The 24,905-nt window shown below is 43.1% G+C and overlaps 4 protein-coding genes across 5 annotated transcripts; 3 read left to right on the top strand and 1 right to left on the bottom strand.

Moving 5' to 3' along the window:
• Positions 1-222: 222 nt before the first annotated feature.
• On the bottom strand, positions 223-3,895 carry si:dkey-112a7.4. The gene is made up of 3 exons (XM_035149212.2): positions 3,540-3,895; positions 2,920-3,257; positions 223-1,996 (listed from the first exon to the last, which is right to left on the bottom strand). The coding sequence occupies exons 2-3, from the start codon at positions 3,089-3,091 to the stop codon at positions 1,917-1,919; spliced, it is 252 nt and encodes an 83-aa protein (XP_035005103.1). The 5' UTR covers positions 3,092-3,257; positions 3,540-3,895; the 3' UTR covers positions 223-1,916.
• A 3,035-nt stretch (positions 3,896-6,930) lies between these two features.
• On the top strand, positions 6,931-12,600 carry LOC118103040 (cornifelin homolog B-like). Its single transcript, XM_035149703.2, has 5 exons — positions 6,931-7,044; positions 7,119-7,182; positions 7,900-8,017; positions 8,110-8,264; positions 11,064-12,600. The coding sequence occupies exons 3-5, from the start codon at positions 7,903-7,905 to the stop codon at positions 11,232-11,234; spliced, it is 441 nt and encodes a 146-aa protein (XP_035005594.2). The 5' UTR covers positions 6,931-7,044; positions 7,119-7,182; positions 7,900-7,902; the 3' UTR covers positions 11,235-12,600.
• Positions 12,601-12,799: 199 nt separating this feature from the next.
• LOC118103041 (cornifelin homolog A-like) lies at positions 12,800-18,371 on the top strand. 2 transcript variants are annotated; one of them, XM_035149705.2, is made up of 4 exons: positions 12,800-12,953; positions 13,921-14,037; positions 14,276-14,430; positions 15,595-18,371. In XM_035149705.2, exons 2-4 carry the CDS (start codon positions 13,932-13,934, stop codon positions 15,712-15,714), a joined length of 381 nt encoding a protein of 126 aa, XP_035005596.1. In that variant the 5' UTR covers positions 12,800-12,953; positions 13,921-13,931; the 3' UTR covers positions 15,715-18,371. The 2 variants fall into 2 exon arrangements, with proteins under 2 accessions (XP_035005596.1, XP_035005597.1); XM_035149706.2 differs by having other exon boundaries at positions 12,846-12,953; positions 13,924-14,037.
• Positions 18,372-20,777: 2,406 nt separating this feature from the next.
• Positions 20,778-22,358, top strand: ugt5g1 (UDP glucuronosyltransferase 5 family, polypeptide G1). The gene has a single exon (XM_035149702.1). The coding sequence runs from the start codon at positions 20,778-20,780 to the stop codon at positions 22,356-22,358; it is 1,581 nt and encodes a 526-aa protein (XP_035005593.1).
• Positions 22,359-24,905: the final 2,547 nt, after the last annotated feature.

Below are 24,905 nucleotides of genomic sequence, written 5' to 3' on the forward strand. Positions count from 1 at the left end.
TTTTTGGATGACCCTCTTCTGAACTCCTTTCCTCATTTAACATTTGCATCTTACCTACATCTAACGTTTTTTGCCGATTTGGCTTCCTTCCTTTTTTGGGGAGAGACAGCAGATAGTGAATCTCTTTGTCCTTTTACGTCCTGGTTATGGGGTCAAACATTTTGTACCTTGACAGTTTTCATATGTGTCGTGTGAAAAGTGAAAAGAATCATAACACAGAAATTACAAGTCAGGTAGATGCATTTTTAAGTATCAATCACTGCATTTCGCTGTTTCAGAACACAACTGACAAAAGTGCATCGGAACAACAGAGAAAAAAAACTTGCAAATCAGCCATGTTTAAGTACATTCACTTAACATAACACAAAATGCAAAGATACCACGAAGATTTGTCTTTATATTTCTCGAGATTGCGTCACGAGACGTCGACCGTTTCCATGCAAACGGCGGCCGCGAAAAATCCTGAACGACGACCTCCGAGTCGGAGAATAAGCTGTGAGTAAAACGCAGCGCTTCCGCGACGCAAAGTGAACCAGTAACAATTCCACAGCCAGCTAAGTAACGCGACATCAGCCTGATCCTTTACAGACATTATGTCACTCCAAGGTCCACTGCAATCCCCATTTCAAAATATAAATCAATGTTAAGATTGTCTCAGCAATACCAGCTAATCCTAGGCTGCTTGTTTTCAGGATCTTATATTGTAATTGTAAAGCAACGGTTGACATAATCTTCAAATAGTCAACCTGAACCTGCAATTCACTACGACGCCATGTAGGAGCAGCTCAACAATCCTCTGTTGTAAATATATTACATATAATTTGGCATCTGGCTATTTTTTTCATCCAAACACTGAGAAATTTCTATGACCTTTTATCACATAGGTGCAGCCGACTACTGGGAAACCCCGGCGTCGGAAACAAACACACAACCTCCGGGAGCGTGTTGTTGTTTGTGATATTTAACCGCTGAGTCTGCAGCTCGAGCTCCAGCGACTCGGCGCCATCTAAAAAGAGCAAAAAACGGTGGCGTGGTCTGAAACCCTACTCACACACAGCTAGCCCTTGGCAGCAGGAGAACCGGTCACTGATGCTTTTCACAGACTCCATGCATAGAATTCTGCAACATGTCACTGCACATAACAGGCATTCCCACAAAGTGCACCATATGGAAAAAGAGTCAAATCTCAGTTACACGGGACAGAAGCAGTGTCCGTCCAGAAACGAGAATGAAGAAGCCATAACAACACAAGAAAGTGTCTCAGTTTGTTTAAATAATTAGCAGTAGTTGTTTTTTTCCTCTTCTTCTTCTTCTTCTTCTTCTTTTATAAATAGCGAGCTTTCATCCACTGGAAAAATAGTACAGCGCTTGCATCAGTGTGAGAGTAGAGAAAGATAGTCATTGCACAACCAAAGCTTAATGTTTTACCTGCGTGACACACATTAACAGGCGTGTGTTACCCCCCCGCCCGCCCGCCCTCCCCCGGACAAATCAGTAACCCTCGCCGGTGAACACTCAGGCGTGACGCCGCTCGTCGTCTCACCGCCTGCTCAGTGCAACTTTAGAAATGTAGCCCTTTTTCTGAGAAGCTCTGAAAAATATACACGCTCTCCTCCACATCCCACTCATAATCCTGATAGTCTGTGTGTCTGTATGTGTGTGTGTGTGTGGGGGTGCAATACAATTACTTCACAGTATGACCAAAGTTAAATAAACACTATATACAATCAGAGCCTAGGCTTTCGGCCGGCGCTAAACGAGCCGCTTTTGTGCCGCGTTGAGCCATCAGACACTTTCAGTAGGACACTTGACGGGATCGAGGCCAAGATCGCCGACGTGGAGGTTTGGCGTCTCCCGCTGAGGTGGGGGGGGCTTCTTCACTCTTTTTTTTTTTTTTTGGCACTTCATGGTGAAGTTTAGGAGATGGGAGCGAGGGAGACGGGACACTGCCCGTTGTTGTTCATGATGTCGTCCACGTCTTCGTCGTCCAAATCCACTGAGGAGGAAAAGGTCGAAAGGTCAGCGAGGGGGCGACTCTACAGGACCGAGAGTCAAACTGGAGCGTAGATACAGTGCATCTATTTGATCCACATTAAGAGATCAGCTTGTTCATGGCTACTGTTCCATGTTTCTTTATGCTAAGATAAGTTTGCTTTAGCTTCAAATTAATCAACATAGACGTGATACACATTTTAAAAAGAGAAAATGGAGAATGATGCTTCCAAAGAGCTATTGCTTGGAAGATTTAACAATTTTCAAATAACCATGAGTGTTCGGAGATGACATTTATGTGATGCCTGCACACCCGTGGCGACATTTTGGGCTGCAAATATCATCTGGATTATTAAAATTTCAATATTCTTCTTCTTCAAAAAAGGAAGAAATCCAATTTCTTCATCTTAATCCCTGGGAATAGGCAGCTCGTGGAAGTACGTTCGCAATGTGTGATGCTCTAAATGGTCTGTTCATTTCTGCAGCAAACGTTGCATATGCAAAAAATAAACAAATACAACTGGGTGTATTTCATGTTCTGTGGTTTGATTCTAATCCGCGGGGAGCATTAGGAGGGAGGTTCAAGAAAATGGAATAGAATAACAATGCTAATAATACAAATCCTATGATTATATTAATAATCTAACCACTGTGATAATAATCTTATTAGTAAACTAATGCTCTAATCTTTACAACAATAATCTTACAAATTAAGGGGGAAATTCAGAGAGAGCAAAACAATGAATAATCAAGAAAGTAACAAATTAAATAAGAGAAAAGAACGAAAGAAAAACATGTGAATTAATACTTATCGTTGTTATGTATAATTACATTGTGTATGTGTGCAGCTGCTGAACTCAGCTTGTGTATTTTATATAAAGCTGCAGTCTCCGGCACCCTGTCCAACCCAAAGGGGACCTCACTCACCTTTCTTGGTCCGACCGATCTGGCCCAGTTTGGGCGCCCTCTGTCCGAGTCTCTGCGGGTTGGACCCCCCGTTGACCTGGGGGTGTCCCGGGTTGTACTGGCCCGCCGGGCCGGGCTGCCGGGGCGGCCCGGCGGGCGGGATGAGCTCGGGGATACCTGAAGCTCCGTACATCTCCACCGCACGCCTCCTCTCCCGACCGGCCGCTAGGTGTCCTCACACTCCAGGCGTTGCTGCGTCGTGTCTGTGGAGCCGCTCACTTCCGCAATGGCATTGGACAATGAATGTATGGACGGCACGACAAGTCGCTGGGGAGCGAGAGGGAGAAAGTCCTCTGTGCCTGTGAATGGAAGTAAACACGTCCGTCACAAATGGCGCTCAGGCGTCAGGGGCTTGTGGCCGCCGCGCACCAACACTTGTTTACACTGAAATAAACGATGTGTGCTCTCCTCGAGCAGGTGAAGCCAATGTTTCCCCCTGACAGTCACAACAGCGCGGCGCCACAGTAACGTGTCCACGGACGGACGGTAATAAACCCCGCCGATAAAGGCAGCGGCGCCCGATCGCTTCCTGTCGGGTCCTTTACAAAACGCCGTTAAAACGTGACAAACAGAGACCTCACCTCTTTCTCGCTGAGGCCGCAGTTTCAGAGCCGGATCCGCTGAACGCTGCTCTGAGAACTGTGTTGTTGTTTATCAGAGCTCTCTCTCTCTCTCTGTCTCTCTCTCTCTCTCCTGTCTCTCTCTCTGTGTGTGTCTCTCTCTCTCTCTCTCTCTCCCTCTCTCCTGGCACCACACCGAGGAAGCGTCGATTTAAAGGGGCCTCTCGTCGTGTTCTCGGCCTTGGGGATTTCCTCGCATTGTGTCCTGACTCACAGCGGCATGTGCACGTCACCGCCGGGGCTGATGAGAGCGACAGTGCTGACACCTCGGGTTGTTGCAGCGGAGGTGTGCCAAAGTTTTTCGAAGGCGCCTTCTGCGTAATTACGCACCGGCGGTCATGCGCGAGACTGACTTCGGCGTCAGCCAATGAGAAGCGCCGCTGGATTACCCCCCCCCCCAGGCAATACATAACCCATGTACGTCTTCATGTAACATGCCGCTCAAGTTACCACACTTTAAATAATAACAAGAAACTTATTTTGTAATGCTGTCATTTTTCAACAAAGCTACAAAAACAACGATGACTAGCAACAATCAAATGAAGATAATCAGGTCTTAAAACAGAGGGGAACGAAATGAAGTTGTACGTAATATGTGTCAAACATAAATAAAAACATAACTATTTGAAAAAGAGATTTATAAGACTCCAACGATGTTGCTTCTCTTATCTCAGTAGGAGATACAGAATAGTTACCGTAACATCATCAAACTCAAGGTCATGCTGTCAATTTTCAAAACCCACATAAACCTGATTAATTAATACAACATTTAGGTTCCACAAAGCTGCTTATTGTGGAGGGCGAAAAATAAACGCAACAATAATTCAGATAAAGTTACTGCATGAATGTCATGAATGAGTGTCATGAATCAATAAATCATCGTAAACAGTGCATTCGTATTAGTATTTGGGATTATTTTTGTTATTCTTTATATTTATGAGTCAAAAGTTGTAACATATATAAGGCATGAACTTGGTATTTATACCCCTGACAGTCAGACAATCTTGGATTCCTTTATATTGGGCGCCAAATAGGGGCCACATTTTACACAGAGGGGCCAATTATATGTCCAACATCCATTTACAATTCCTGACTTAATAAGGTTCATATTTCACTCCTTGTTTACTGTTAGCTCTATAGCTTTGATTCATAGACACTCATCATTGAACACGTTTTGAAAATCGTGACAAATTGTCATATTTATTGTTAGTTTGGTCAGTAAGTGACTAATCTTTCTTTCAAGCCTACTGACAGGACAGGGGAAATTTAGGGGCCAAACTAATTTTTAAGCTGGGGCCAGTGCCCCCCTGGTCCCACCCCTGGATTTACCCCCAGAGACATTAAAATGTTTTGTTGTTCAGATCAGCTAATTAGAAAATTTAAACTATTGCGTGGAAATAAATGTCTGTGGGATTTAAGACGTATACAAATCAATGTGAGGATGATTTTAGTCTCAGTTTTAAAGCATTGGTGGATAAAAAGTTAAACCCGCTGAAACGGCTATCTCCAAATATAAAACATATTATGAATGAATCCATGCAGAGTTGAGAGATTATCAAAGCAAAATCCCCCTGATCAGCCTGCAGATCAGGCTCTGCAGGCCCACATATGTGCTCTGTCTGTGCTGGTATGTAACTGACTGACTTCTCATATCATTTTTTTAATGCTTTGACGTCAACGGAGAAAATCACTGCACGTCAGCGGCTGCCATCATGTCCAGGATCATAGGCGTCGCCCTCCTGCTCATGGTTGTTGTCCACAGCGCAGGTTAATAACAAAGAGAGGTTTTATTTCCATAGTTTTTGCATATTTTACAACTTTTAATTAAGCAACAGTGTCTGACTTGTAAAATATAAACTTTGACACACCGCTCTGTTAATAAGTCAATCTCTACGGGGGGAGACTGTAAATGGTTGATGGGTAATTTGTTCTTTTTCCACACAAAGGACATCTTGCTATTTTCCGCTGTGTGCAGCTTTACCGGCCGGATTTCGTGTGACCAAAAAGCAAAAGGTACCGGGGTGAGTCAGATATTTGGGTTAAACATTTTCCACAGTGATGCTATAACCCATGAGAGAGACTGATGACTGGGGCAGCTGAGTACAGTGCCCATTCTAAACCTGCATGTTCTGTTCCAAACCCATCCTGGAGCTTTCAGGACATCGTGTCAATCATTGAGGACGTTGGAAACAATGGCTGATGCTGATGCAGACGCCTGTGCTGGTGATTCAAATGGCTTAAGACGGCCGTGGCCTCGAAACGCTGGAGACAAGAAGCCTCTACTGAATATTCCATTTCTGTCATCAAAGTGTGTGTGCTGCTACTGGAATCACCTCTCATAGCTACACAACCTAACTTAGCTTTTTTATAGCAAGCAAGAAATACATCCCAAAAAGTCATGGGAGCAGGAATATGTGGTGAATACATACACTGATACTTTGTTGTCAAAAATTCAAGTGAAGACAGTGTTGCCTCTTTTGAATCTCTGTATTTGTACCATTATCTTATCTCCCTGTATATAAATGATTATTATTATTTGACAGCGTTAATAATCAGGTCCTGCTGTCACTGATATCTACCTTCTACATGCAAAGAATGTCACCTGTGTTAATCTCCTGTGCGATCCCTGGTGTCAGCTGCAGCCCCTATGGAAGTGGCTTTTCTCGACTGAGGTCGGATTCCCTCCACCAGGCCGTTCCCGATCTCTTGTTTTGTTCACACACAAACAGACATCAGATATCTAAGTGGAGGCTTTTATTTATTTTTTATATTATGGTGCTTCAGTGATGGAAACCTTTGCTCAAGGTGCAATTTCAGTTTCTTATACAAAATGTATAAATGTATATAAGAAAAGGAAGGTAAATAACACTTAAATAGACACCTATCCATAATACAATATAATATAATATCTGAAGGATCATCAATGTCTCAACCACTTACAATGGATTGATTTATTTTGTTGCTGCAGTTCAATTTTCAGGAGGTATCCGACATTTCCTTCTTTTAGGAAAGGACATTCTGTGATGACATATGTGGTTTTTTTTGTGGCTGTGGCTTCCAGTTGAGTAACTCTCAAATCAAAACACTCTTCTTTTCCACTGATGGAGTGGAACTGACCTCTGTAGGTAAGCAAATAGCTTGACTGAAACTCCCGGTGTCAGGGATTCCTTGTTAGTCATCAGCTATAATCTCTCACTCGAGGACCCAAAATATTGTAGGTCAGCAGTCAGGGGAACAGAGCGCCTTGTTTTCCCATCTTATCTGACGGCTCCATATTTACACCAAAAACACTGCAGTCAAGCAAAGAGTGCACACACACACACACACACACACGCACACACACACACACACACACGAAAGTCAAACTGAAAAGGCAGTTGGACAGGAAAAAGTGAAGCACAGTAGATAACAAAACCGTCCTGTACTTGCTCCTCCAAGGACTTTTGGAAACTAAACTCTTAAACAGGTAAGCCATCTATTCTTTATCTAAACAACCCTGGTTGAATCTTTTTCTTTATTGAGATTTCACTCTATCTACAGAGGTGGTGTAAATCATTCTGCTGACTGCAGCAGGTTGGATCGGAGCCACACTGAGAGAAAAAAGGTCAGTTATCCTTTACTCTGAGTTTGAGCTGAAGAGTAACCCAGACGTGGAGACATGGTTGGATGCTTTCTGACGGGGGGGGGCGTGGAAGTTGGTTCTTAGCAAACAGCTCACTGGAGTGACGCTCTTCTCTTTTCCCAGTTTCCTGTGGATGATCGGTCAAAGTCATTTTGAGTTCTCTCTAACTGTGGTTGATGTGTGGAGCTGTAGCTGTAGATATAGAGACTTCATATCATACACATCTCATATAAGTGCTATTTACTAGAAGGGCACTCAGTAGAGCACAAATCAATATCAATAATAATTATTAACATGATCATTTTACCTTTATTATTAATAATAATATTTACTAACTTTATCATCGCTTTATAAATGCAATGCAATATACCAATGAATTCATGTGCACTGTTTTCTTTAGATTTCAGATGGTGAACTTTCACTTGAAATAGCATGTTTGTAATGGTGTAGCTGTTGGATACGTCACTCATCACCGCATCACCGTCACTCACCCGAAACATGTTCTTTACGTTGTTGAAAGCCAACCACAGAAAACATTAATCATGCTTTAGTCACCAGGAACAGACGCTGCAGGAAAACAAATTAACAGTGTTGGCAGTAAAGAGTGAACAACAAGCTGAAAACCATTACTGATGTGTTGTTGACTGTGTTGGTACATAGCAAGCCTCCATTATCCTTTTATTTATTTATTTGTGACAGTGGATGGACAGTTCAGGTATGTCTCGGCGGGTGGTCCAGGTCCAGCCGGAGAGCAGGGATCATGAGGCAGGTCAGTGGAGCACTGGCCTGTGTGAGTGCCATAAAGACATAGGGGACTGTAAGTACTCAGCATCACACATGTTTGTGGATTGACTGTATTTCTGACCATCAGCGCTGAGTAACAGGTGTCATATTTTTGTGTACTTTCAGGCTGCTTTGCCCTGTGCTGCCTCCCAGTATTCACTTGCAAGGTGACCAGTGCGGTGGGGGCGTGTCCCTGCCTGCCTCTGCTGGACTGTATTGGCTGTGTGCCGCCGGCCGCTCTCGCCATGAGGGCTTCTGTCAGAGAACGATATGGTATACAGGTAATGAATAATAATAATAACATGATGAGGTACGAAGTTTTTAAAATGCATCATTTGTGGCCTCATGTACATCCCAACTGGATTGTTGGACATTGTTTTTCAAATGCCATTGGGAAACTAAAATTCCACTTGTCCCCATTGCCACTAGTCCCCTTAAAGCTGCACCAAACTTCACAGACTCTCAGAGAGACCCCTAAATATTCTGGATTTGTTTTCCATCACACTCCACTGATCTGGATCTTCAATAGGGGCAAAACTTACAGGGAATAGACAATGGTCATGGCTGGGCCACGCAAAGGAATACATGCAGTGCTCGACATGAAGTTCATAGAGAAACTGGCAGGGAAGAGGTGTGTGCAGGTGACTGACTTGTGTTGAGGTGCATGTGTGGTGAGTGCAATGGTGGGAAACTGAACAAATGGAGGAAGTAAAGCTGGAGGCCATGAACAGGAAGTGAGAGATCAGTCCAGACGGCTCTTCACAGGTTCTTCCCTGACGCATACCGCATGGTTCCACCACGTTTCGAGGTGATCCAATCTGGTAGTTTTTGCGTACGTATTCTTGTTCACAAACAAACATACAAACCGACTTATAAAGAAACAATAGGGGTGAAAACATAACCTTCTTGCCGGAGGTTATGGAATTACAAATTATACCAAAAAGTAGTAAGAGTACTTTGGTCCATTATGAGCCTCCAGAGCATTTTCAATCCTCCCTGTCCAAGATTCTCCAGGTCTCAAGATGAACAACATTCTTCCAGAGCATATTCCCTGATGTAGCGTTTTAACAGTAGTACTGGAAAGCCTTTTTCCTGATTTTAACCCTGAATTGGTTGCTCCTGACTATTTCAGTTTGAATACATTGTAAATCTAATGTGCTATACGCATGGTGATGTCAAACTCCAGGCTGGTTTATACACACTGCAGCACTCTATTGATCTGTTTATTGTGAGCATAGAAGTCACATGTTCTCGCCTTGTGGAAAATGTGATTAAAACATGTACTATGCCATGTCTACAGTTGCTTTCTGCTGCAGTCATTAATTCAGTTTTCCTTTAACATGTGGTGCATCTTAAACATGTGTTTCCCTGGGATGTTTTCCTGTTTCTCACAGTTCCGTGAGAAACAGGAAAATCCGGGCACCAACTCGAACCACATTGTGTCTCGACCTCAATAACAAAGAAGTGCTGGGGCTTTGAAAAAATGACCACTGCTGCTGAGATAATGACACGTTTCAGTGATGCCAGTGATGACTGTGCATTACTTTAGGGATGCAAACAGTGATTTGAATCTGTGTGGTGACATCAGATGAAACGAAGACTGAGGATGCAGTGAAACCAGGACATAAAATTAATAAATCTGCCCAAGAACTATAAATAACTAAAAGAATAAACAGCAAACTGTTGTGGTTGCCTTTAAGAAGCTGCTCAGGCTTCTCTGCCTATGCTTCTGCGTGCATGTCCCACAGACATCAGCTCTCCATCACCATTCACTGCACATCCACATGCAAACAGCGCATATCTGAGGCCAAGATGCTAGTTTGACGTCGGATCAACCGGTTTTCGGGACAGTGGAGATAAGGCAGGAGGTGGGAGCGATTGGAGGCCAGGCAGGCGGCGGCTGGAGCGCTGCCATGTTAGAAGGAGGTGGTTGGTAATGTTGGCTCCTCTGGAGGCGGAGTGGGCCGTGGGCCGCTGTCAATACTGCCAGAGAATGAGCTTCGGGAAGATGCCAGATAAGTTCTTATTGAAACAAGTCCCAGCATGTAGGTTGTTTATAAAGCAAGGCAACAGTTCTCCAGTACAGCTTGTGTGTATCAGGACACATGTTAAACGGACCGCAGCTCTTTGGATATGCGTTGAAAGCTCTGGATCATCTCACTGGGAAAATGCTGTTATTCTTCATCTGAATTCTATAGTGACCTATTGCTGCACTCTGGTTGAACTCCGTTTATCCTTTGTTCGAGGAACTCAGCTGACTGACAAGCACCCTTATCATACAGAACCCTATTTCCTCTCCAACACATTTAGCAGGCAGCCTATAGTCACGCCTTTACAGACTACATGTACATGTTCCAGACACAGAACAATACATTCACACACACACACACACCCCGCGTTTCTTTTTGGTCAGGGGCGTAACCCACACAGAGATATGCGAGCATAGACATCTCCCTCACAGCATCCACCTCGCCTGTGTGATCCTTTCTGCAGAAAGCTTTCGCAAATAAACTTACATCGACGTTGTGGTCCCTTATGTCACGTTCCACTTTGAATTGGAGGGACTGATATTATGTTGAGTTTGGACCCAGCGGGGACGACGATGCAAGTAATAATAGGCGATCAGTTGACAGTGCTGACTCATTATCATTATCACATGCACAGGCTGCACAGGCCTTCTAACTGTGGCGCTACGACTTCATCGATTCATCAACCCTCACCCACCAGCTCTGCATCGCGGCTCCTGTTGCTAAGAGCAAAGACTTGGCTGCAAGACACTTGTTACTGTGTCACTGACCAATACACATTCCATAAAATTACCTTACTACTTCATGCACTTTGTTTGTAGCGTATTTACTTAATTTGTTGATCTTCTTATTGTAAAGGAATGTAGTTTTAAGTGTAATTGTAACTTAAATGAATACTGTTAAATACAAAGGGTGCTCATCAGTGCCACAGGTAAACGAAACACTCAACTGCATTGTACATCGGCGAAAACTGTCTTTCTCTGCACCTAAATGCAAATGTTCACCTTTTGTTCGAGCCTCCCACCTGTGTTCAGGCCTCTCTGTGTCTTACAGGGGAGTGTGTGGAGCGACTGCCTGTACGGATGCTGCTGCTATCCGCTATCCTGGCTCCAGATCTCCAGAGAGCTGAAAAGGAGAGCAGCAACCCACGCCTCCTCCTCCTCCTCCTCCTCATCGGCCAGATCCACGGCTCTGACCTCCCTGCAGGGGGCGCACTTGGTCTAGACACCATCCACCACTTTTCTTCAGCAGTCCTCCAGAGCCCAGGAGTTGATTTAATCACACTTCCTTCAGTCTACAGCCGCTCCCTGTTACCTCTGAGAATTCAGCAGGGACACAATGTGTCCCACAGAGAGGAAAGTTCAGTTTGTCCAAAGATGAAGTAAAAGAACTGTGATAAAAGCAGGGGTCATTATGCAAGTTAGCTTGGGGCATCAATCATCTTATTTGTTTAGATTCTTTTGGTGGTGGAAAGTAATCAAGTACATTTACTCAAGTAGTTAGATACTTTACTCATGAATCCTATTTGAATGCAATATTTTCACTTTGTTCATATCAATTGTAGGCTAATGTTAGTATCATGATATTTACCACACTAAGCAATAGCTAACTACATTTACAATTAAGATTTTACACACCCATGTGAAATGTATATATAAATATGCAATTTATTGTTACAGTTCATTCTTCTGATTCCTAAAAAACACAACAGACCTAGCAGTCCCACAAAGGATTTATCCTCTAACATGGTTTTATCTGAATAATTATTTGACTCCCAAAAGTTACAAAAACTCCAATATTTCCCAAAAGAGCAAAAGTTAAGACACATTTTCAACAGGATAGTGCATACCTCTACCAGTCCCCTTTAATTTGATTAAGACGCACCAAATTCCACACACTCATAGACTTTAGCTACCTAAATATGCCTTTTTTCCCCATCAAGATCCATGAATTATTCCCTGGTAAAACAGTGAAAATGTTGAAACACACCTTGCAACATAAAAGAAAAATTCCTGGATCTGCCCCCTGATCCAGATCTGCACCACAAATGTAAGGGGGTCCTCTCTGACACTCACCACATCCCTTCACCAAGTTTCATGGAAATCATTTTCTGTTGTTTTTCAGTATTAACAAACAAACTGACAGGGGTGAAAACTGAGTTAAAAACGTGAATGGATTTCAGAGGCCAACCTATTTTTTCCACTCACCACTGACCTTACTTACTCATCTCTTTATGCAACTGGTTTTGTGTTTTATTCCTGAGTTCATTTTTGTTGGCCTCTTCCTTTGAATCGCTATATTTGCTTCGCATTCGCGTATGTGTGACCGAGCTCTTAGAATCAACCAAGGGAGATTGGTTGGTTTTTAAATGCGCTACCAATCTCTCCCATCTAACCTCAATGAGGTTTCTATCTGAGGATCTGTGAATTGTCATGTTTTTGTGTTCCATTGTCTTCCTACAGAAATAAAAACTCAGATCTGGAAACATTTAATAAAGGTTAAACAGACAAGGGTGAAAACAAAACTTGAATCCAGGCAAATGGCAGCGGCAACAACAGGAGAATGACGGAGAACATTCAAACGAAAGCTCAGAGGCACGTGTCGCATGTGCCAGGGAGGACATTCTCTTTTCTTCTTATCATTCCTCTATCTGAGAACTGACTTGCACTTTAAATAATGAGGTCATTTTGTGGTACAATGACGTCTGAGCTTTTACCAGATGCGTGACGGCCAGATAGTCCCGACGTCTGACTGTCAAAAGGCTCTGACGCCCGTCGGACAGGACGGACCAGTCGGGGACATGCACGCTTGCGTTGTCCCTGTCACGATCACCACATCTCGGCGGGTTTATAAGACGCCACAGTGCCCTTCAAATTCCCCAGTCGTAAACATCTGGGATTTGTCCCCAAAGTCTCTTCTCGCTCCAATTGGACAGACAGTAAGGTAGGACAATCCGCTAACTGAGCAATTTGTTATTTTAATATTTAATTTTTAGAGTTGGTATTCAAGAAACACTTGATGGCTCAAATTGTTTTTTCAATGGTTTTGCAACAGACTAAGTATGCTGTAACTTGAGGTGAAGAATTGCAATACACAGCTGTCATGGAAATTCTGCAACCTGCGGATTTATGAAACCCTTTCAAAGAAAACAGAAGTAGACCAAATCTTTTCTCAAGACCGTTTCTAGGAACCACCAAGTCAGCATTTCTTGGAGATGTTGTTCTGCATTTTATTCCATTTCAGAAAAAGAGAAAGAGAGAAAAAATTTCATTGGCAATTGAGTTCTGAATCTCACTTTATTTTACCTCCAGCTGTTCCTGTTTTAGTTGATTCATCGGTTTTAATAGATTTTTTTTGCTTTAAGTAAAATTGCGTATACTTTTATTTATTCCTACGGCTTTCATGTTTTGCTTTTACTGTTTACTCTTTGTGTTTTCTTGGTGTCCTGGAATGTTTAATTCATTTTCTGCATCGGCCATGTCATAAATGAGGTCTCTGCCTCCATATATTTCTGAGGCAAATAAAAGTTGAGTGAATGAATTAAACAATAGAACTGAGTCCATTCTGGTGCCTTTTCTGCCTCAAATAACTTGTTTCTGCAGCAGTCAGAGGAAACCAAGTCTGCTTTTCAGAAACAAAGACACTTGAGTGACCATTCACGTTTGAAATAATCCAGTGGGTTTGAAGATCTAGACGAAAATTATGCAAACCCACAAAAGAACATTTTGAGTATGTCATACTTTTTGCCATTTTTAATGAATCTCTACATGAACAGCTAGATTTCCATAGACAGTGATCAAACAGCTTTTTTCGAAATTCAACAAATATTAGTATTTAGCCGAGAAAAAAGCCTTTGTCGGGGTTTAAAATCGGATTGTAAAGTTATCTTCACAGTGACTGTTTTCTTCAGAAGCTAGAGCCATGTCTGGGAAGATGGTGTTTACCCAACCCCGGCCCTTCATCACGACCTCTTCATCCAGCCAATGGACCTCCAGCATCTGCGACTGCTTTGAAGACCTGCCCCAGTGTGAGTGCTCTCGTGCAGATGCGATCTGGCGTGGCGCACATCTAGCGAGTGATAAGGAGAGATAGCTGGTGCAATGTTTTGTCCACATGTTCCTTGTGCATGAGCTTGAAAGCGTGCAGATCGTGCACGCTGATCTGGGTTTGAGAATGCCAACAGATTGGACATCAATGGGTGTTGCCACATACAAATCTGTCTCGTATCCTTTTCCTGATGTGATTTGCATGGGTTTTTTTTCCAGGTTGCTTGGCCTTTTGGTGCCTTCCCTGCTTCACCTGTAAGACATCATACGAGGCCGGGGAGTGTGTGTGCTTGCCCCTGCTGGACGCTTTCGGAATCATCCCGCCTATGTCCACAGCCCTCAGGGTGTCAGTACGCCAGAAATATGGCATCGAGGTAACCAGAATTCACAACCGCTTTGATACTTAGGGGGAAAATGTTCACCAGCATAAAAGTCAGTGTCGCCGTCACTCTTTATCTGATCTCTGATGACTCTTAAACCTGATTGTAACAGTCTGTTGTACAAAACAGTATCCAGATGTCTCGTTAAGACTAGTGCATTGTTTGTAATGGGCTGTCCTCTTGTGCTGTGTTGATGCTCTGGAGTTACATCAGAATTATTCCTGATCATTAGTGAGTCCTCCTCAAACAGTTCCACATTACACTGTCACTTTTTATTGTTTGTGTGCTGGACGTTGTGTGCAGAGCTTTTAAAAACAGTCTATAGTGCAGAGTGAAGATAGACAAACTTTGTGTTCATCCTACCTGGTTTATCTGCATTTATCTTTATCTAATCATTGTTGTTCATAAAATGAAAATGATTTTGATTTATTATATATAAGTTGAAATGATTTACTGAACTGCTGCTATTTTTTCATACATTCAGCGGTCTGAAAAGCTATTGACACAATCTTCAGACCCCTGTTCAAAACTTTTCAAAATAAAAGCTCTGTAATTCAGCCCAATATAAAGATTTACTGCAACAAAACCAACATAGTGCTTTAACTTCGAAGGCAAAATACCAAACAGGTTCTATGAATGTTGCTGCCATGACGGAGATCAGCACCTGCTACACTCCAGAATGTCTGTGTCGGTCCGGTAAGGTGAAATCAAAATAAGAAAATACTCCGGCAGCAATTTATTGTTCAGTTTGACCCAATTACCCATTACTTTATTTATCCAAAGACATGATCAACGGTCCACAGACTGAAGTCACAGTGCTACACAGTGCTGCTGGTCGCCTCGTGATTCAGATTTTATTCCTCTTTAATGCATTGCAAACTCGACACTGCACCTCCCTGGGCCCTTAACAATATAAATGCCATGTGTGAAGCATACACGATGAACGGTTCTCGAGATCTCCAGATACAGACAGACAGACGTTTGTGGAATTAGTAGGTAGATAGATTAACAATGATGAATGCATGATGTTAAATGTAAGCCTTGTTAAGTAATTGTTGACACGGAACTATCTTGGCTGCATCGGTTTTATGCCACAGCTGCTGCATGTTTTACACGTCATATCCCATCGCTCCTCTTATCGTGTCTCCATCCTCACAGGGCACAATCTGCAGGGACTGCCTGTTCGCCTGCTGCTGCGGGCCCTGCAGCTGGTGTCAGATAGCGAGAGAAATCAAGATGAGGACCAACCCCATCACATTCGTCAACATGTCATCCTGATTCTCCTTTTTTAATCACTGGTAAAGCAAACATCATCGCCATCTTCACGGACTTCTCTTCATCGCCAGGGCCCGGGGAGGAGAGCGGGCCACTTGAATCAACCGCGTTCTGATCTGTTTCTCGGCACGTCTGCTTCTGTGGAATGTCACTGAGCAGCTGATTCAAGATCAGCACACGAGAGGATTCGTCACTTACTGGAATGACAATGAGATAAGCAGGTTTTTGGCCTGTCCGACAATCCACTGACAGACTACAATTACAATTTTTAACTGGCTGTTTTTCCCTTCTGTTTTAATTGCTTTGCATCTTTCTCCAGTCATATATTTTTTTTTTCTATTTAAAACATGGTTTGCTGTTCTATATGTGTGACGTTGGTGTGTAACAGGTGAGCCCCCATTTGAGGCCGTTGCATGGTACAAAGGGAATAAACTGTGATTTTCACCCAAAGTACTTCCACACGCTGCTTCTAAGACGCTCTGGTGTGGTGATTGTCCGCTCAGGAAGATGTTGATTGCTAACGTCCTCCATTTTCATAGCAAAACAACGTAACAATAATGACCTACTCTCCTGAGAGGTCAAGCAGGTCAAGCTGAGAGTTATCGCCCTCTATTGAAACAGGCGAGAAACTACTTCAGACGGTCTGATGTCCTTCTCGACTGTAGATTTTGAATTAAAACAGGTAATCACAGGTCGAATAAGAACTTTTCCTCCCACGTTTGAATGAACGTTGGAGTTTCAAATAAAAGGTGACAGCCCTAATAAGGAGCTCATTCTAAACAATAAAAACAGAAGGATTCTTAGTTTCAGGGGATTATAAGCTAATAAAAAACATAATCATGGATATCATATTCCATTTATCCCTATCGATCCTCCTACATCCTACACACACCAGCATTAAGCATTAAATGCCAAATTCTCCTCCATGTGATCAAAACCAGTTGCGACAAATACGTTTCAACACCAGGTGACTATTTACCAAACTCAACTCTAAACTCTGAACCAGAAGACACTGAAGCATATTTGAACACTGCTGGGCTTGATTTTCTAGTGTGCATGTGAAGCTCCCAGACTCAGTTTATATTCCCACAAACTTCAGGTTCGTGTGAAATTCCTGCAGGGACGTGTTTTGATGGATAGTAAACAACTGTCACCAAGTGACAGAACAAGGCAGGTATGTGAGTAAATGGTGTGAACGCTGTGATGTGGATTCAAATGAGCCATATCACAGCAAGGAACAATTGTAGGAAGGAAAAGTTTGGAACCGGCGAGCGTCTCGGGAGCTTTGCTCAGATATTTGGGCTTCGGGTCAACTTTGAAGAAAGGTGCAATGAATGCCGAAAGTGTCCCACGAGAAAAATTATGAAAGGTGTTTACTTTTTCACGACTTCCTTATTTGAGTGATCGCCATGGCAACACATGTGTTCATCAACAACCGGCAGCCTGGTATTTGTGTTCATATAATTTCATTATATCTCCTGCTTGTTTGCCGTGTTGCCAGAGCATCATAAATGTGATATTGATACATCACTGACTTCTCCAGTGATATATCAATATTCACTGGAGACGTCAGGCTGCCATAAGTCAATATCTATATTTTTAACACTGATGTAGTAAAGGCCAACAACCTTGTTTAGCTGCAGCATCAAGCTTTCAGATGCACTTCACCCGAATCCTGGGCTGTTGTTTTCCTTCACATCTGGACAAACGTCTTCATTTTGAATGTTTCAAGCTCAAATCTGAAATGTTTTATAAATTGTCCAAGAATATTTTAAACAATCCCCTGATAAATTATTGCAAACCCATCAGGGCTGTGGGGTATAGCTGCTTTGTCTGTTACACCTCCTCTGAGTATTTCTGTCTCCCCCTGGTGGATATACTGGGGATCACCCTCCAGAGGTTATGTGTCCCATCAGGCCTCTCACCTGTGTCAATGTGCTGTTTCCATGTGCACAACTGCTCCATAATCCAGGCGAGTTTGGATCAGTTAACCTGTTCAGGTCATGACCCTTAAACTTATGATTTAATTTGTGCTTAATTGTGTTTTCTTATTTAAAGAGCCCGATGAATCATGAGGAGGAGGATTTCTGTGATGTTTGCTTTCTATTTGTCCAAGCAGTAGCTCATGTGCAAACAGACTTTGATGTCACTGGTATGGATACTTTAATGTAAAAACAATTCCAAGTCTAAAATATGTCTTTTATTTTAAATATTTGATCTCACTCATATTCTTTGTTTCTTCACAACCATTTGGCAACCCCCAAAACGGATTTTGTGACCCCAGTGGGAGCCTGGATGAGAACCATTGGTTTAGAAAAATAATCTTTTTCATAGGTATTACTTTCTTTGCATTTCATGTGCATCTACAGTGGGGAGATAAAAGTGGACTGTTGGTGACTGTCTTCTGTGCCCAGCCAGCGAACATCAATATGTTATGAGTTATCAGCTCTCAGCCAATGATCTCAGCTCTTCGTCAGTGGGTCCTGACCTGGAAGGTTATGTTCAGAACAGCTAACCTGTCAGCACACAGTCCAGTGTATAATTAACATGATTGAAAGGTACAGACTGATAGCAGGGTTAATCAGTTCCCTGTCCACTTGTGTAAGAGTTTCAAGAAAATGTTCACCTTTAATAAAATTAATTAAAGTTGTAAAAAACGATTTTTGGTAATAACTATTTAATATACATGTTTCTTATTGGAGTTAATAAAAGGTTCACACTTAGAATTAGTTTTTGAAAAGTTGAAGGGTGTATGCATTTTAAGAGCACAATCTGTGTGTGGGAGTGATTGGTGTTTCGTTTGGGAGAGGTGAGGACAAACCAAGTCCATTAACTGCATTAAGATAGAGAGTCCAAAACTAAACCTCAAACAGCAAACACACAAAAACTCAGGAACAAGAGAAGCAGTGAGCAGGACCAACACTGGACCCAACACGACTCAAGTTAACAGACGAAGTGACAGAGACGAGAGAAAAAGACTGAGTCGAAATACTGGAGGGGTGAGGGACACATCCGGCTGCAGGAGCAGGTGATGAGTGGTGGGACTCAACAAAGTACTTTTTACTTCATCTTCATTTCTTTTTAGCAGAAAAGACAATGTGAAATATAAGAAAAAACATGGCCAGCTCTGGACCTGACTCAGTATAAAACTGTGTTAAAGGAGGTTTCCTGTAACACTTTTACTTCACATATATGAGCAAATATCTGTACTTTTTTTTTATGATGCATAGCGTTACACGTTCACATGGTACAAAAACGCAACTTGCATTTTCGTAGCAGGTTTACTTCAAAAAACCTGCGGTTACCTGCTAATTTTGGTGCAAAAGTAAGACTGTGGTGAACATGCTCGTGTCACGTTTGAACCCAACAGTCAGGTTTATGTGAGTCCACAGAGGCATGAGGGGAGAGGGGAAGGGTGCAGTCCACTGATATGACTCTACCCCGTGCTGTTATTGTAATCACCACTGCTCACTTCATTTTCCCTCCGCTGCGTGACCTCGCCGCTTCCTCCTTCCCTCGTTCCCCCGCCACTCCCGTCTCACACTCCATGAATGTGACTCCGTTTGGATTTGCACACCCCCACCGGCTCAGGAAGCCCTGTGCACGGGGGTTGAGGGTTGTGCATGAGAGCACCCAAAGGGGAACATGCAAGAAAAATGAAAAACTGACAAAATAAAAAACTGGCAGCAGTTGAGGGGTTGAACTGAGGGGTAACTTTTCACCATCACACGCACAACAGCAACGTATGTGTGGACCCGAAAACATGAAACAAATTGACAGAATTTCTACAAATTCAAAATGTTGGCTTCCTCCATTGACAAAACCTTTTTCGATATCCGGTACGCACACAAAGATTCTAACCTATACCAGTGATACTCTCTGGACCTGTGTGAACTACAGGTAATCCACATACTGGACTTTGGCCTTGCTGCAGGTATATGTGTCAAAGTTAAACTATGGGGAAACAGACCACAGAATAACCTGGCTCCCTCTGGACCTGGTGTTTGAGCCAAACTTCTGGATTGGGACACAAAAAGAACCAGGTGAGGCATCTGATCCTTAACATATCATTTACAGTAGCTTTGATATACACTTACACTGTGTGATGATACAGGTGTCAAAACATAACTAGTCATTTTTTTTCCTTTTTGATTTGCTGTGATCCTGAACTGAATGAGCAGTGGTTATGGTCTTGAAATGCACGTGAGCAGACATGTCGAGTAACAGGAGAGATGTTGGAGAACTCACAGTGACGACCCAGCAGAGGCAAAATCATGCTGTGACACCACCGCCTGTCATCTCATGCTCATTGCAGTAGGGATGGCACGATGTGACATTTTTAGTGTGTGTGTGTGTGTGTGTGTGTGTGCAGCATGTCAGCTGGTCAGAAACCGACAGTAAACAAGGATTTCTCCTCTCGCTGTGAACTCCTCTGATGGAGGTTTTTGTCCAGCGTTGGTGGAAGTAAGGCTGTTACGTCAGTTCCCTTTTCTCAACTAACGTTCCATTTAGGTGGCTCACACACACACACACACACACAACACGAGAGATTTCCCCCACGATCTCCTCTGCTGATGAAAGCATGTGAAGACTCGCTTTGCAATTCTGTGACTCAGTCAGGAACCTCTTCATGCTCGAAGCCCTCCCTTTTTTGGACATTTCCACATCCCAGTTAAGCACTTTGCTTGCATCCTCTCTGATCTATGACTTAACCTCAAACTATTGTTGATAGTGTTACACAAAAGTACAGCAGCGTATAAGGGCCACTTTAAAGATATAATAATTATGAGATATTGAGAATAAAGTCGAAATTTGACCAAAAAAAAGGTGTAGTATTACAGAAATAAACTTTACATACATTTTGTGGTAAAATTCGGATTTTATTCTAGTAATAATATGACCTTATTCTCGTAGTATTGCGACTTTACTCTTGTAATATTACAACATTGTGTACAAAGTTGTTTTTTCCTTCAGTATGGCCCTTATACTCCATCGTACACAGCAAAGCTTCAGACAGACTAGAAAACATTCTAACATTGTGTTTTATCTGTTGTTTCTCAGAGGACATGTCCGGCACAATCCCAATATTCCTGTCATGGCTCTGCCTCCTGCTGCTAAATCCCATCACTGGCAGCAGGATTCTGGTATTACCCGTTGATGGCAGCCACTGGATCAACATGGAGGTGATCCTCCAAGAGCTGCACTCCAGAGGCCACAACATCACCGTGCTGCGCTCCGCCAAGAGCTGGTTCATTCCCAGTAACTCTTCTATTTATACATCTATTGACGTGATTATGATAGAGGACGAGTCAGACAAGGACTTTGCAAATAAAATGCTACAAGATGTCATGGAATGCCGCAGGTCGCAAAGTTTTATACGGACCTTATACCAGCAGAAATTGCTCACTTCTATGTTGGCAACTGGCCATAAGTTCCTTGCCAGAGCAGCTGCTTTAATGTTGGATGACCCTGTTTTCATTAAGAAGCTGCAGGATGCCGAGTTTGACTTGATGTTGACGGACCCTGCTCTGCCTTTAGGAGTTCTTCTGGGTAGTTACCTCAAGCTACCGATGGTTTTCAATGTGCGCTGGATCAATAGCGGGGAGGGTCACCTCATCCTGGCTCCCTCTCCTGTCTCCTACGTGCCTGTGTCAGGAAGTGAACTCCATGATAAGATGGACTTTCAGGAAAGGACCAAGAATATGTTGCATTATCTCTACAGTGTTGTTGAACAGCACTTCATTATTAACCCTCACTACTCCGATCTGTTCCAGCGGCACTTCCCCCCTGGGACTGACTTGCTGTCGTTGCAGCGTGCCGCTGATATCTGGCTGTTGAGGGCGGATTTTGTCTTCGAGTTCCCTCGACCCACGATGCCCAATGTGGTCTACATAGGTGGGTTCCAGTGCAAAAAGGCCAGACCCCTCTCTGCAGAGCTGGAGGCCTTCATGCAGAGTTCTGGAGAGCACGGAGTGGTGGTTATGTCACTAGGCTCCTATGTGTCAGTCCTGCCTCGCGAAGTCACTGAGGCCATAGCTGCTGCTTTTGCTCAACTCCCGCAGAAGGTGGTGTGGAAGTTCGCGGGAGAAAAGCCGTCATCGCTGGGCAACAACACCCGGCTAATGAAGTGGCTGCCTCAGAAAGATCTCCTGGGACACCCCAAGACTCGTGCCTTTGTGGCCCACGGAGGCACCAACGGCATGTATGAGGCCATCTGCCACGGTGTTCCTGTCGTGGGCCTGCCGCTCCTCTTTGACCAGTTCGACAACCTACTCCGGCTGAGGGTGCGCGGGGCAGCGCGGGTGGTGGAGGTCAATTCACTCACCAAAGAAAACTTCCTCGAGGCTCTAAAGGACGTCCTGGAGACCCCCACGTACCTAAACAGAATCCAGCATCTCTCCCTGCTACACCACGACCGGCCAGTGTCTCCAATGGACACCGCCATCTTTTGGATTGAGTACGTCATTAGGAACAAAGGAGCAGCCCATCTGCAGCCGGCAGGTTTTAGTCTGCCCTGGTACTCCTACTTCTGCCTGGATGTGGCTGTTTTCATCATGGCCGTCATCGGAGCCCTCGTCTGGGCTACAGTCCTGTTCTTTAAGGTTCTCTGCTGCAGGAGGTTCAGGAGGAAGATAAAAGGAGAGTGACACGATTCAAATTATTTAACGGCAGCTGACACATTTTAGCTGCTTATTTTAGACTTACATTTTTCAGAAAATAAAGATTCTAAATTTTAGATTGTAGTTAAGGGTTAGATTTAAATGCAGAATTTTCCCCCCATATAATAGTTTTTTCCCAGACATGTGACATGTGTTTTGGGGAGTACGTTCACTTATACCTCAAGTAATCCTTCATACTTTACAAGACACCATCCTCAAACATTAACCAAGCAAAAAATGTGTTTGTGAATTAGTTTAGTTTCACTCACTTCCTGTTTGATGCAAAGGCAACGTGAGTGGAGTGTGTTGTCGAAGATGAAATCTAAAACCTCAAGAAAACCGCACCATCTGTTTTTCTACCATGTTTTATTTCACTCTTTTGGGGGATTTTTATTTAAAAAATGCTGATGAATGTATTTATCTTATGTAATTATTAATAAACCAACTCCTGTACATTATTATACACATTTCCAGCTTTCCTTCTTTATATAATATCAACATAAAATGGACATGCAAAGAGCATGTATGATACTTCAGGCTAAATGTACCTTAAGCATATAGCTGAAACACACAGAAACACACAGTCTTATCAATGAGATCAGAGTTCAGGGCGGTGAACCACAAACAGATGTACGATCATAGCGTGCACAGTAGTTTGCATAACTGCTAAATTGCTAAAGGACCTCAGGCCAAGCTCTGGGGAGAATTTAGAAGTAGTTTGCAGAAATTTAAACTGGTAGCAGAACTGAAAATGTTTAAAATAATAGTGTGTTGTTGTTGTTTACAGGGACACTTAAATTAAACATATTGTATATTATACATATTAGAGTGTTTCCTGCCTTCTTCTGTGTCATCAAGCAGCAAACGACCCAGCTGGTGTATTGACCTTTTAGGTGGGGTGAGTGTTTTCAATGAAATGCCGTTTTTTTCACACTGCAGCTTCCTGTGCGATCTGTCATGTTAGGTAACTCTGCAGTAACACACTATAGACTATGTACTCTATATTACTGATCCACTGTTCCCTACTGGGCTTTTAAAGCAGAGTATCTCAGGCTGCTGCTGGTAAAATGTAGTGAAGCTCACATGGCAGTGACTCCATCCCCTTCTTTTCTATGTGTATATAGTACAGTATGTAGAGCTTTTCTATGGCAGTTTGAGTAGAGAACTACGGTGGCCCTGAAGTGCAAATCACAACGGCAAATAAAAAAACACAATAGCAGTTTGGAAAACACAACGAGAAATACAGAGCACAACGAGAAATCAGAAAACCCAACGGCACAATGATAGATCACAAAAGAACGTGGCCAGTGCGTCCATCCAATCAGTGACTAGCCTTGTAATAGCAGGTACCTAGAGTTTCCATTTTGTGTTTCGTGATTGGCTGTTGTGTTTACTGTACAAACCTCGTGCAGTATACATCCAGCCTGCTGCAGGAGCCGTTTATCAGGCTGCCTCTCTGCTGGGGGCCTTATCCTGGGACACTTTCCCCTGCTGCTGATTTGCTGTCTGTGCACACTGCACAGGGGCGTGCACGGGGTCATGGTGACCTACATGCAGAGCCCTGGAGCAAACAGGGTGGCAGTATAATGTCTCGGGGGACTGATCAGTTTATGTGCGGCTTATTCAGTAACTCAGAGATCGGTGACATTTAAAAGAAACAAAGTGAGTGAGTAGACCCTCCTCTCCTGTAAACCATGTGATAAAAATACTTGTACCAACACCCATTGTCTCAACGTACCCATTCTTCAAGAACACAATTTCAATTGTGTTACTGTTTTTCACTCTGTGGTGCCTGAGAAAAATGTATCCTGGTAAATTTAACATATTCGCTGGCATGTTTTGGATATATATAAACAACATTTAAATTTACTTTTCTATAGGGTTGTTTATCTGCTCGCTATTTCTTTGCAGGGTTTTAATCTCATCTGTCAATCAACAGCCATCAGCTTGGCTTTTACAGAAGAGCATCACGTGCACATGCATTCATTCAATGGAGACTATGTCTACAGTGTTCATGACCACAATCAAAACTTTGACAAGTTTTAGCACACACACACACACACACACACACACAGCAAAATAGAGGATACTGTTTGAATCCCCATGTGTCCCCATATTTATCTCCTTGACACAAACACATATTGCACACATGTTCACACACACACACACACATGCACCCACACACATTGCAAAACTTGACAGATCACTGCATGTGCCCCCATAGTTGTCTCCATGAGAAAGACACACACACACACACATTTAGTGAGACGCCCAAAAGAGGAAGGAAGACACAAAACTACTTTTTGAGTCCCCATGTGTCTCCTTATTTGTCTCTTTGACACAAACAGATATTGCGCGCGCACACACACACACACACACACACACACACACACACACACACACACACACACACACACACACACACACACACACACACACACACACACACACACACACACACACACACACACACACACACACGCCCAACACGGGAAGGAAAGCCTAACTCTCTGCTGTGTTGTAAAACACATCTAA

This window comes from Hippoglossus stenolepis, chromosome 23 (genome assembly GCF_022539355.2).
Source record: "Hippoglossus stenolepis isolate QCI-W04-F060 chromosome 23, HSTE1.2, whole genome shotgun sequence".
Taxonomy (NCBI): Eukaryota; Metazoa; Chordata; class Actinopteri; order Pleuronectiformes; family Pleuronectidae; genus Hippoglossus; species Hippoglossus stenolepis.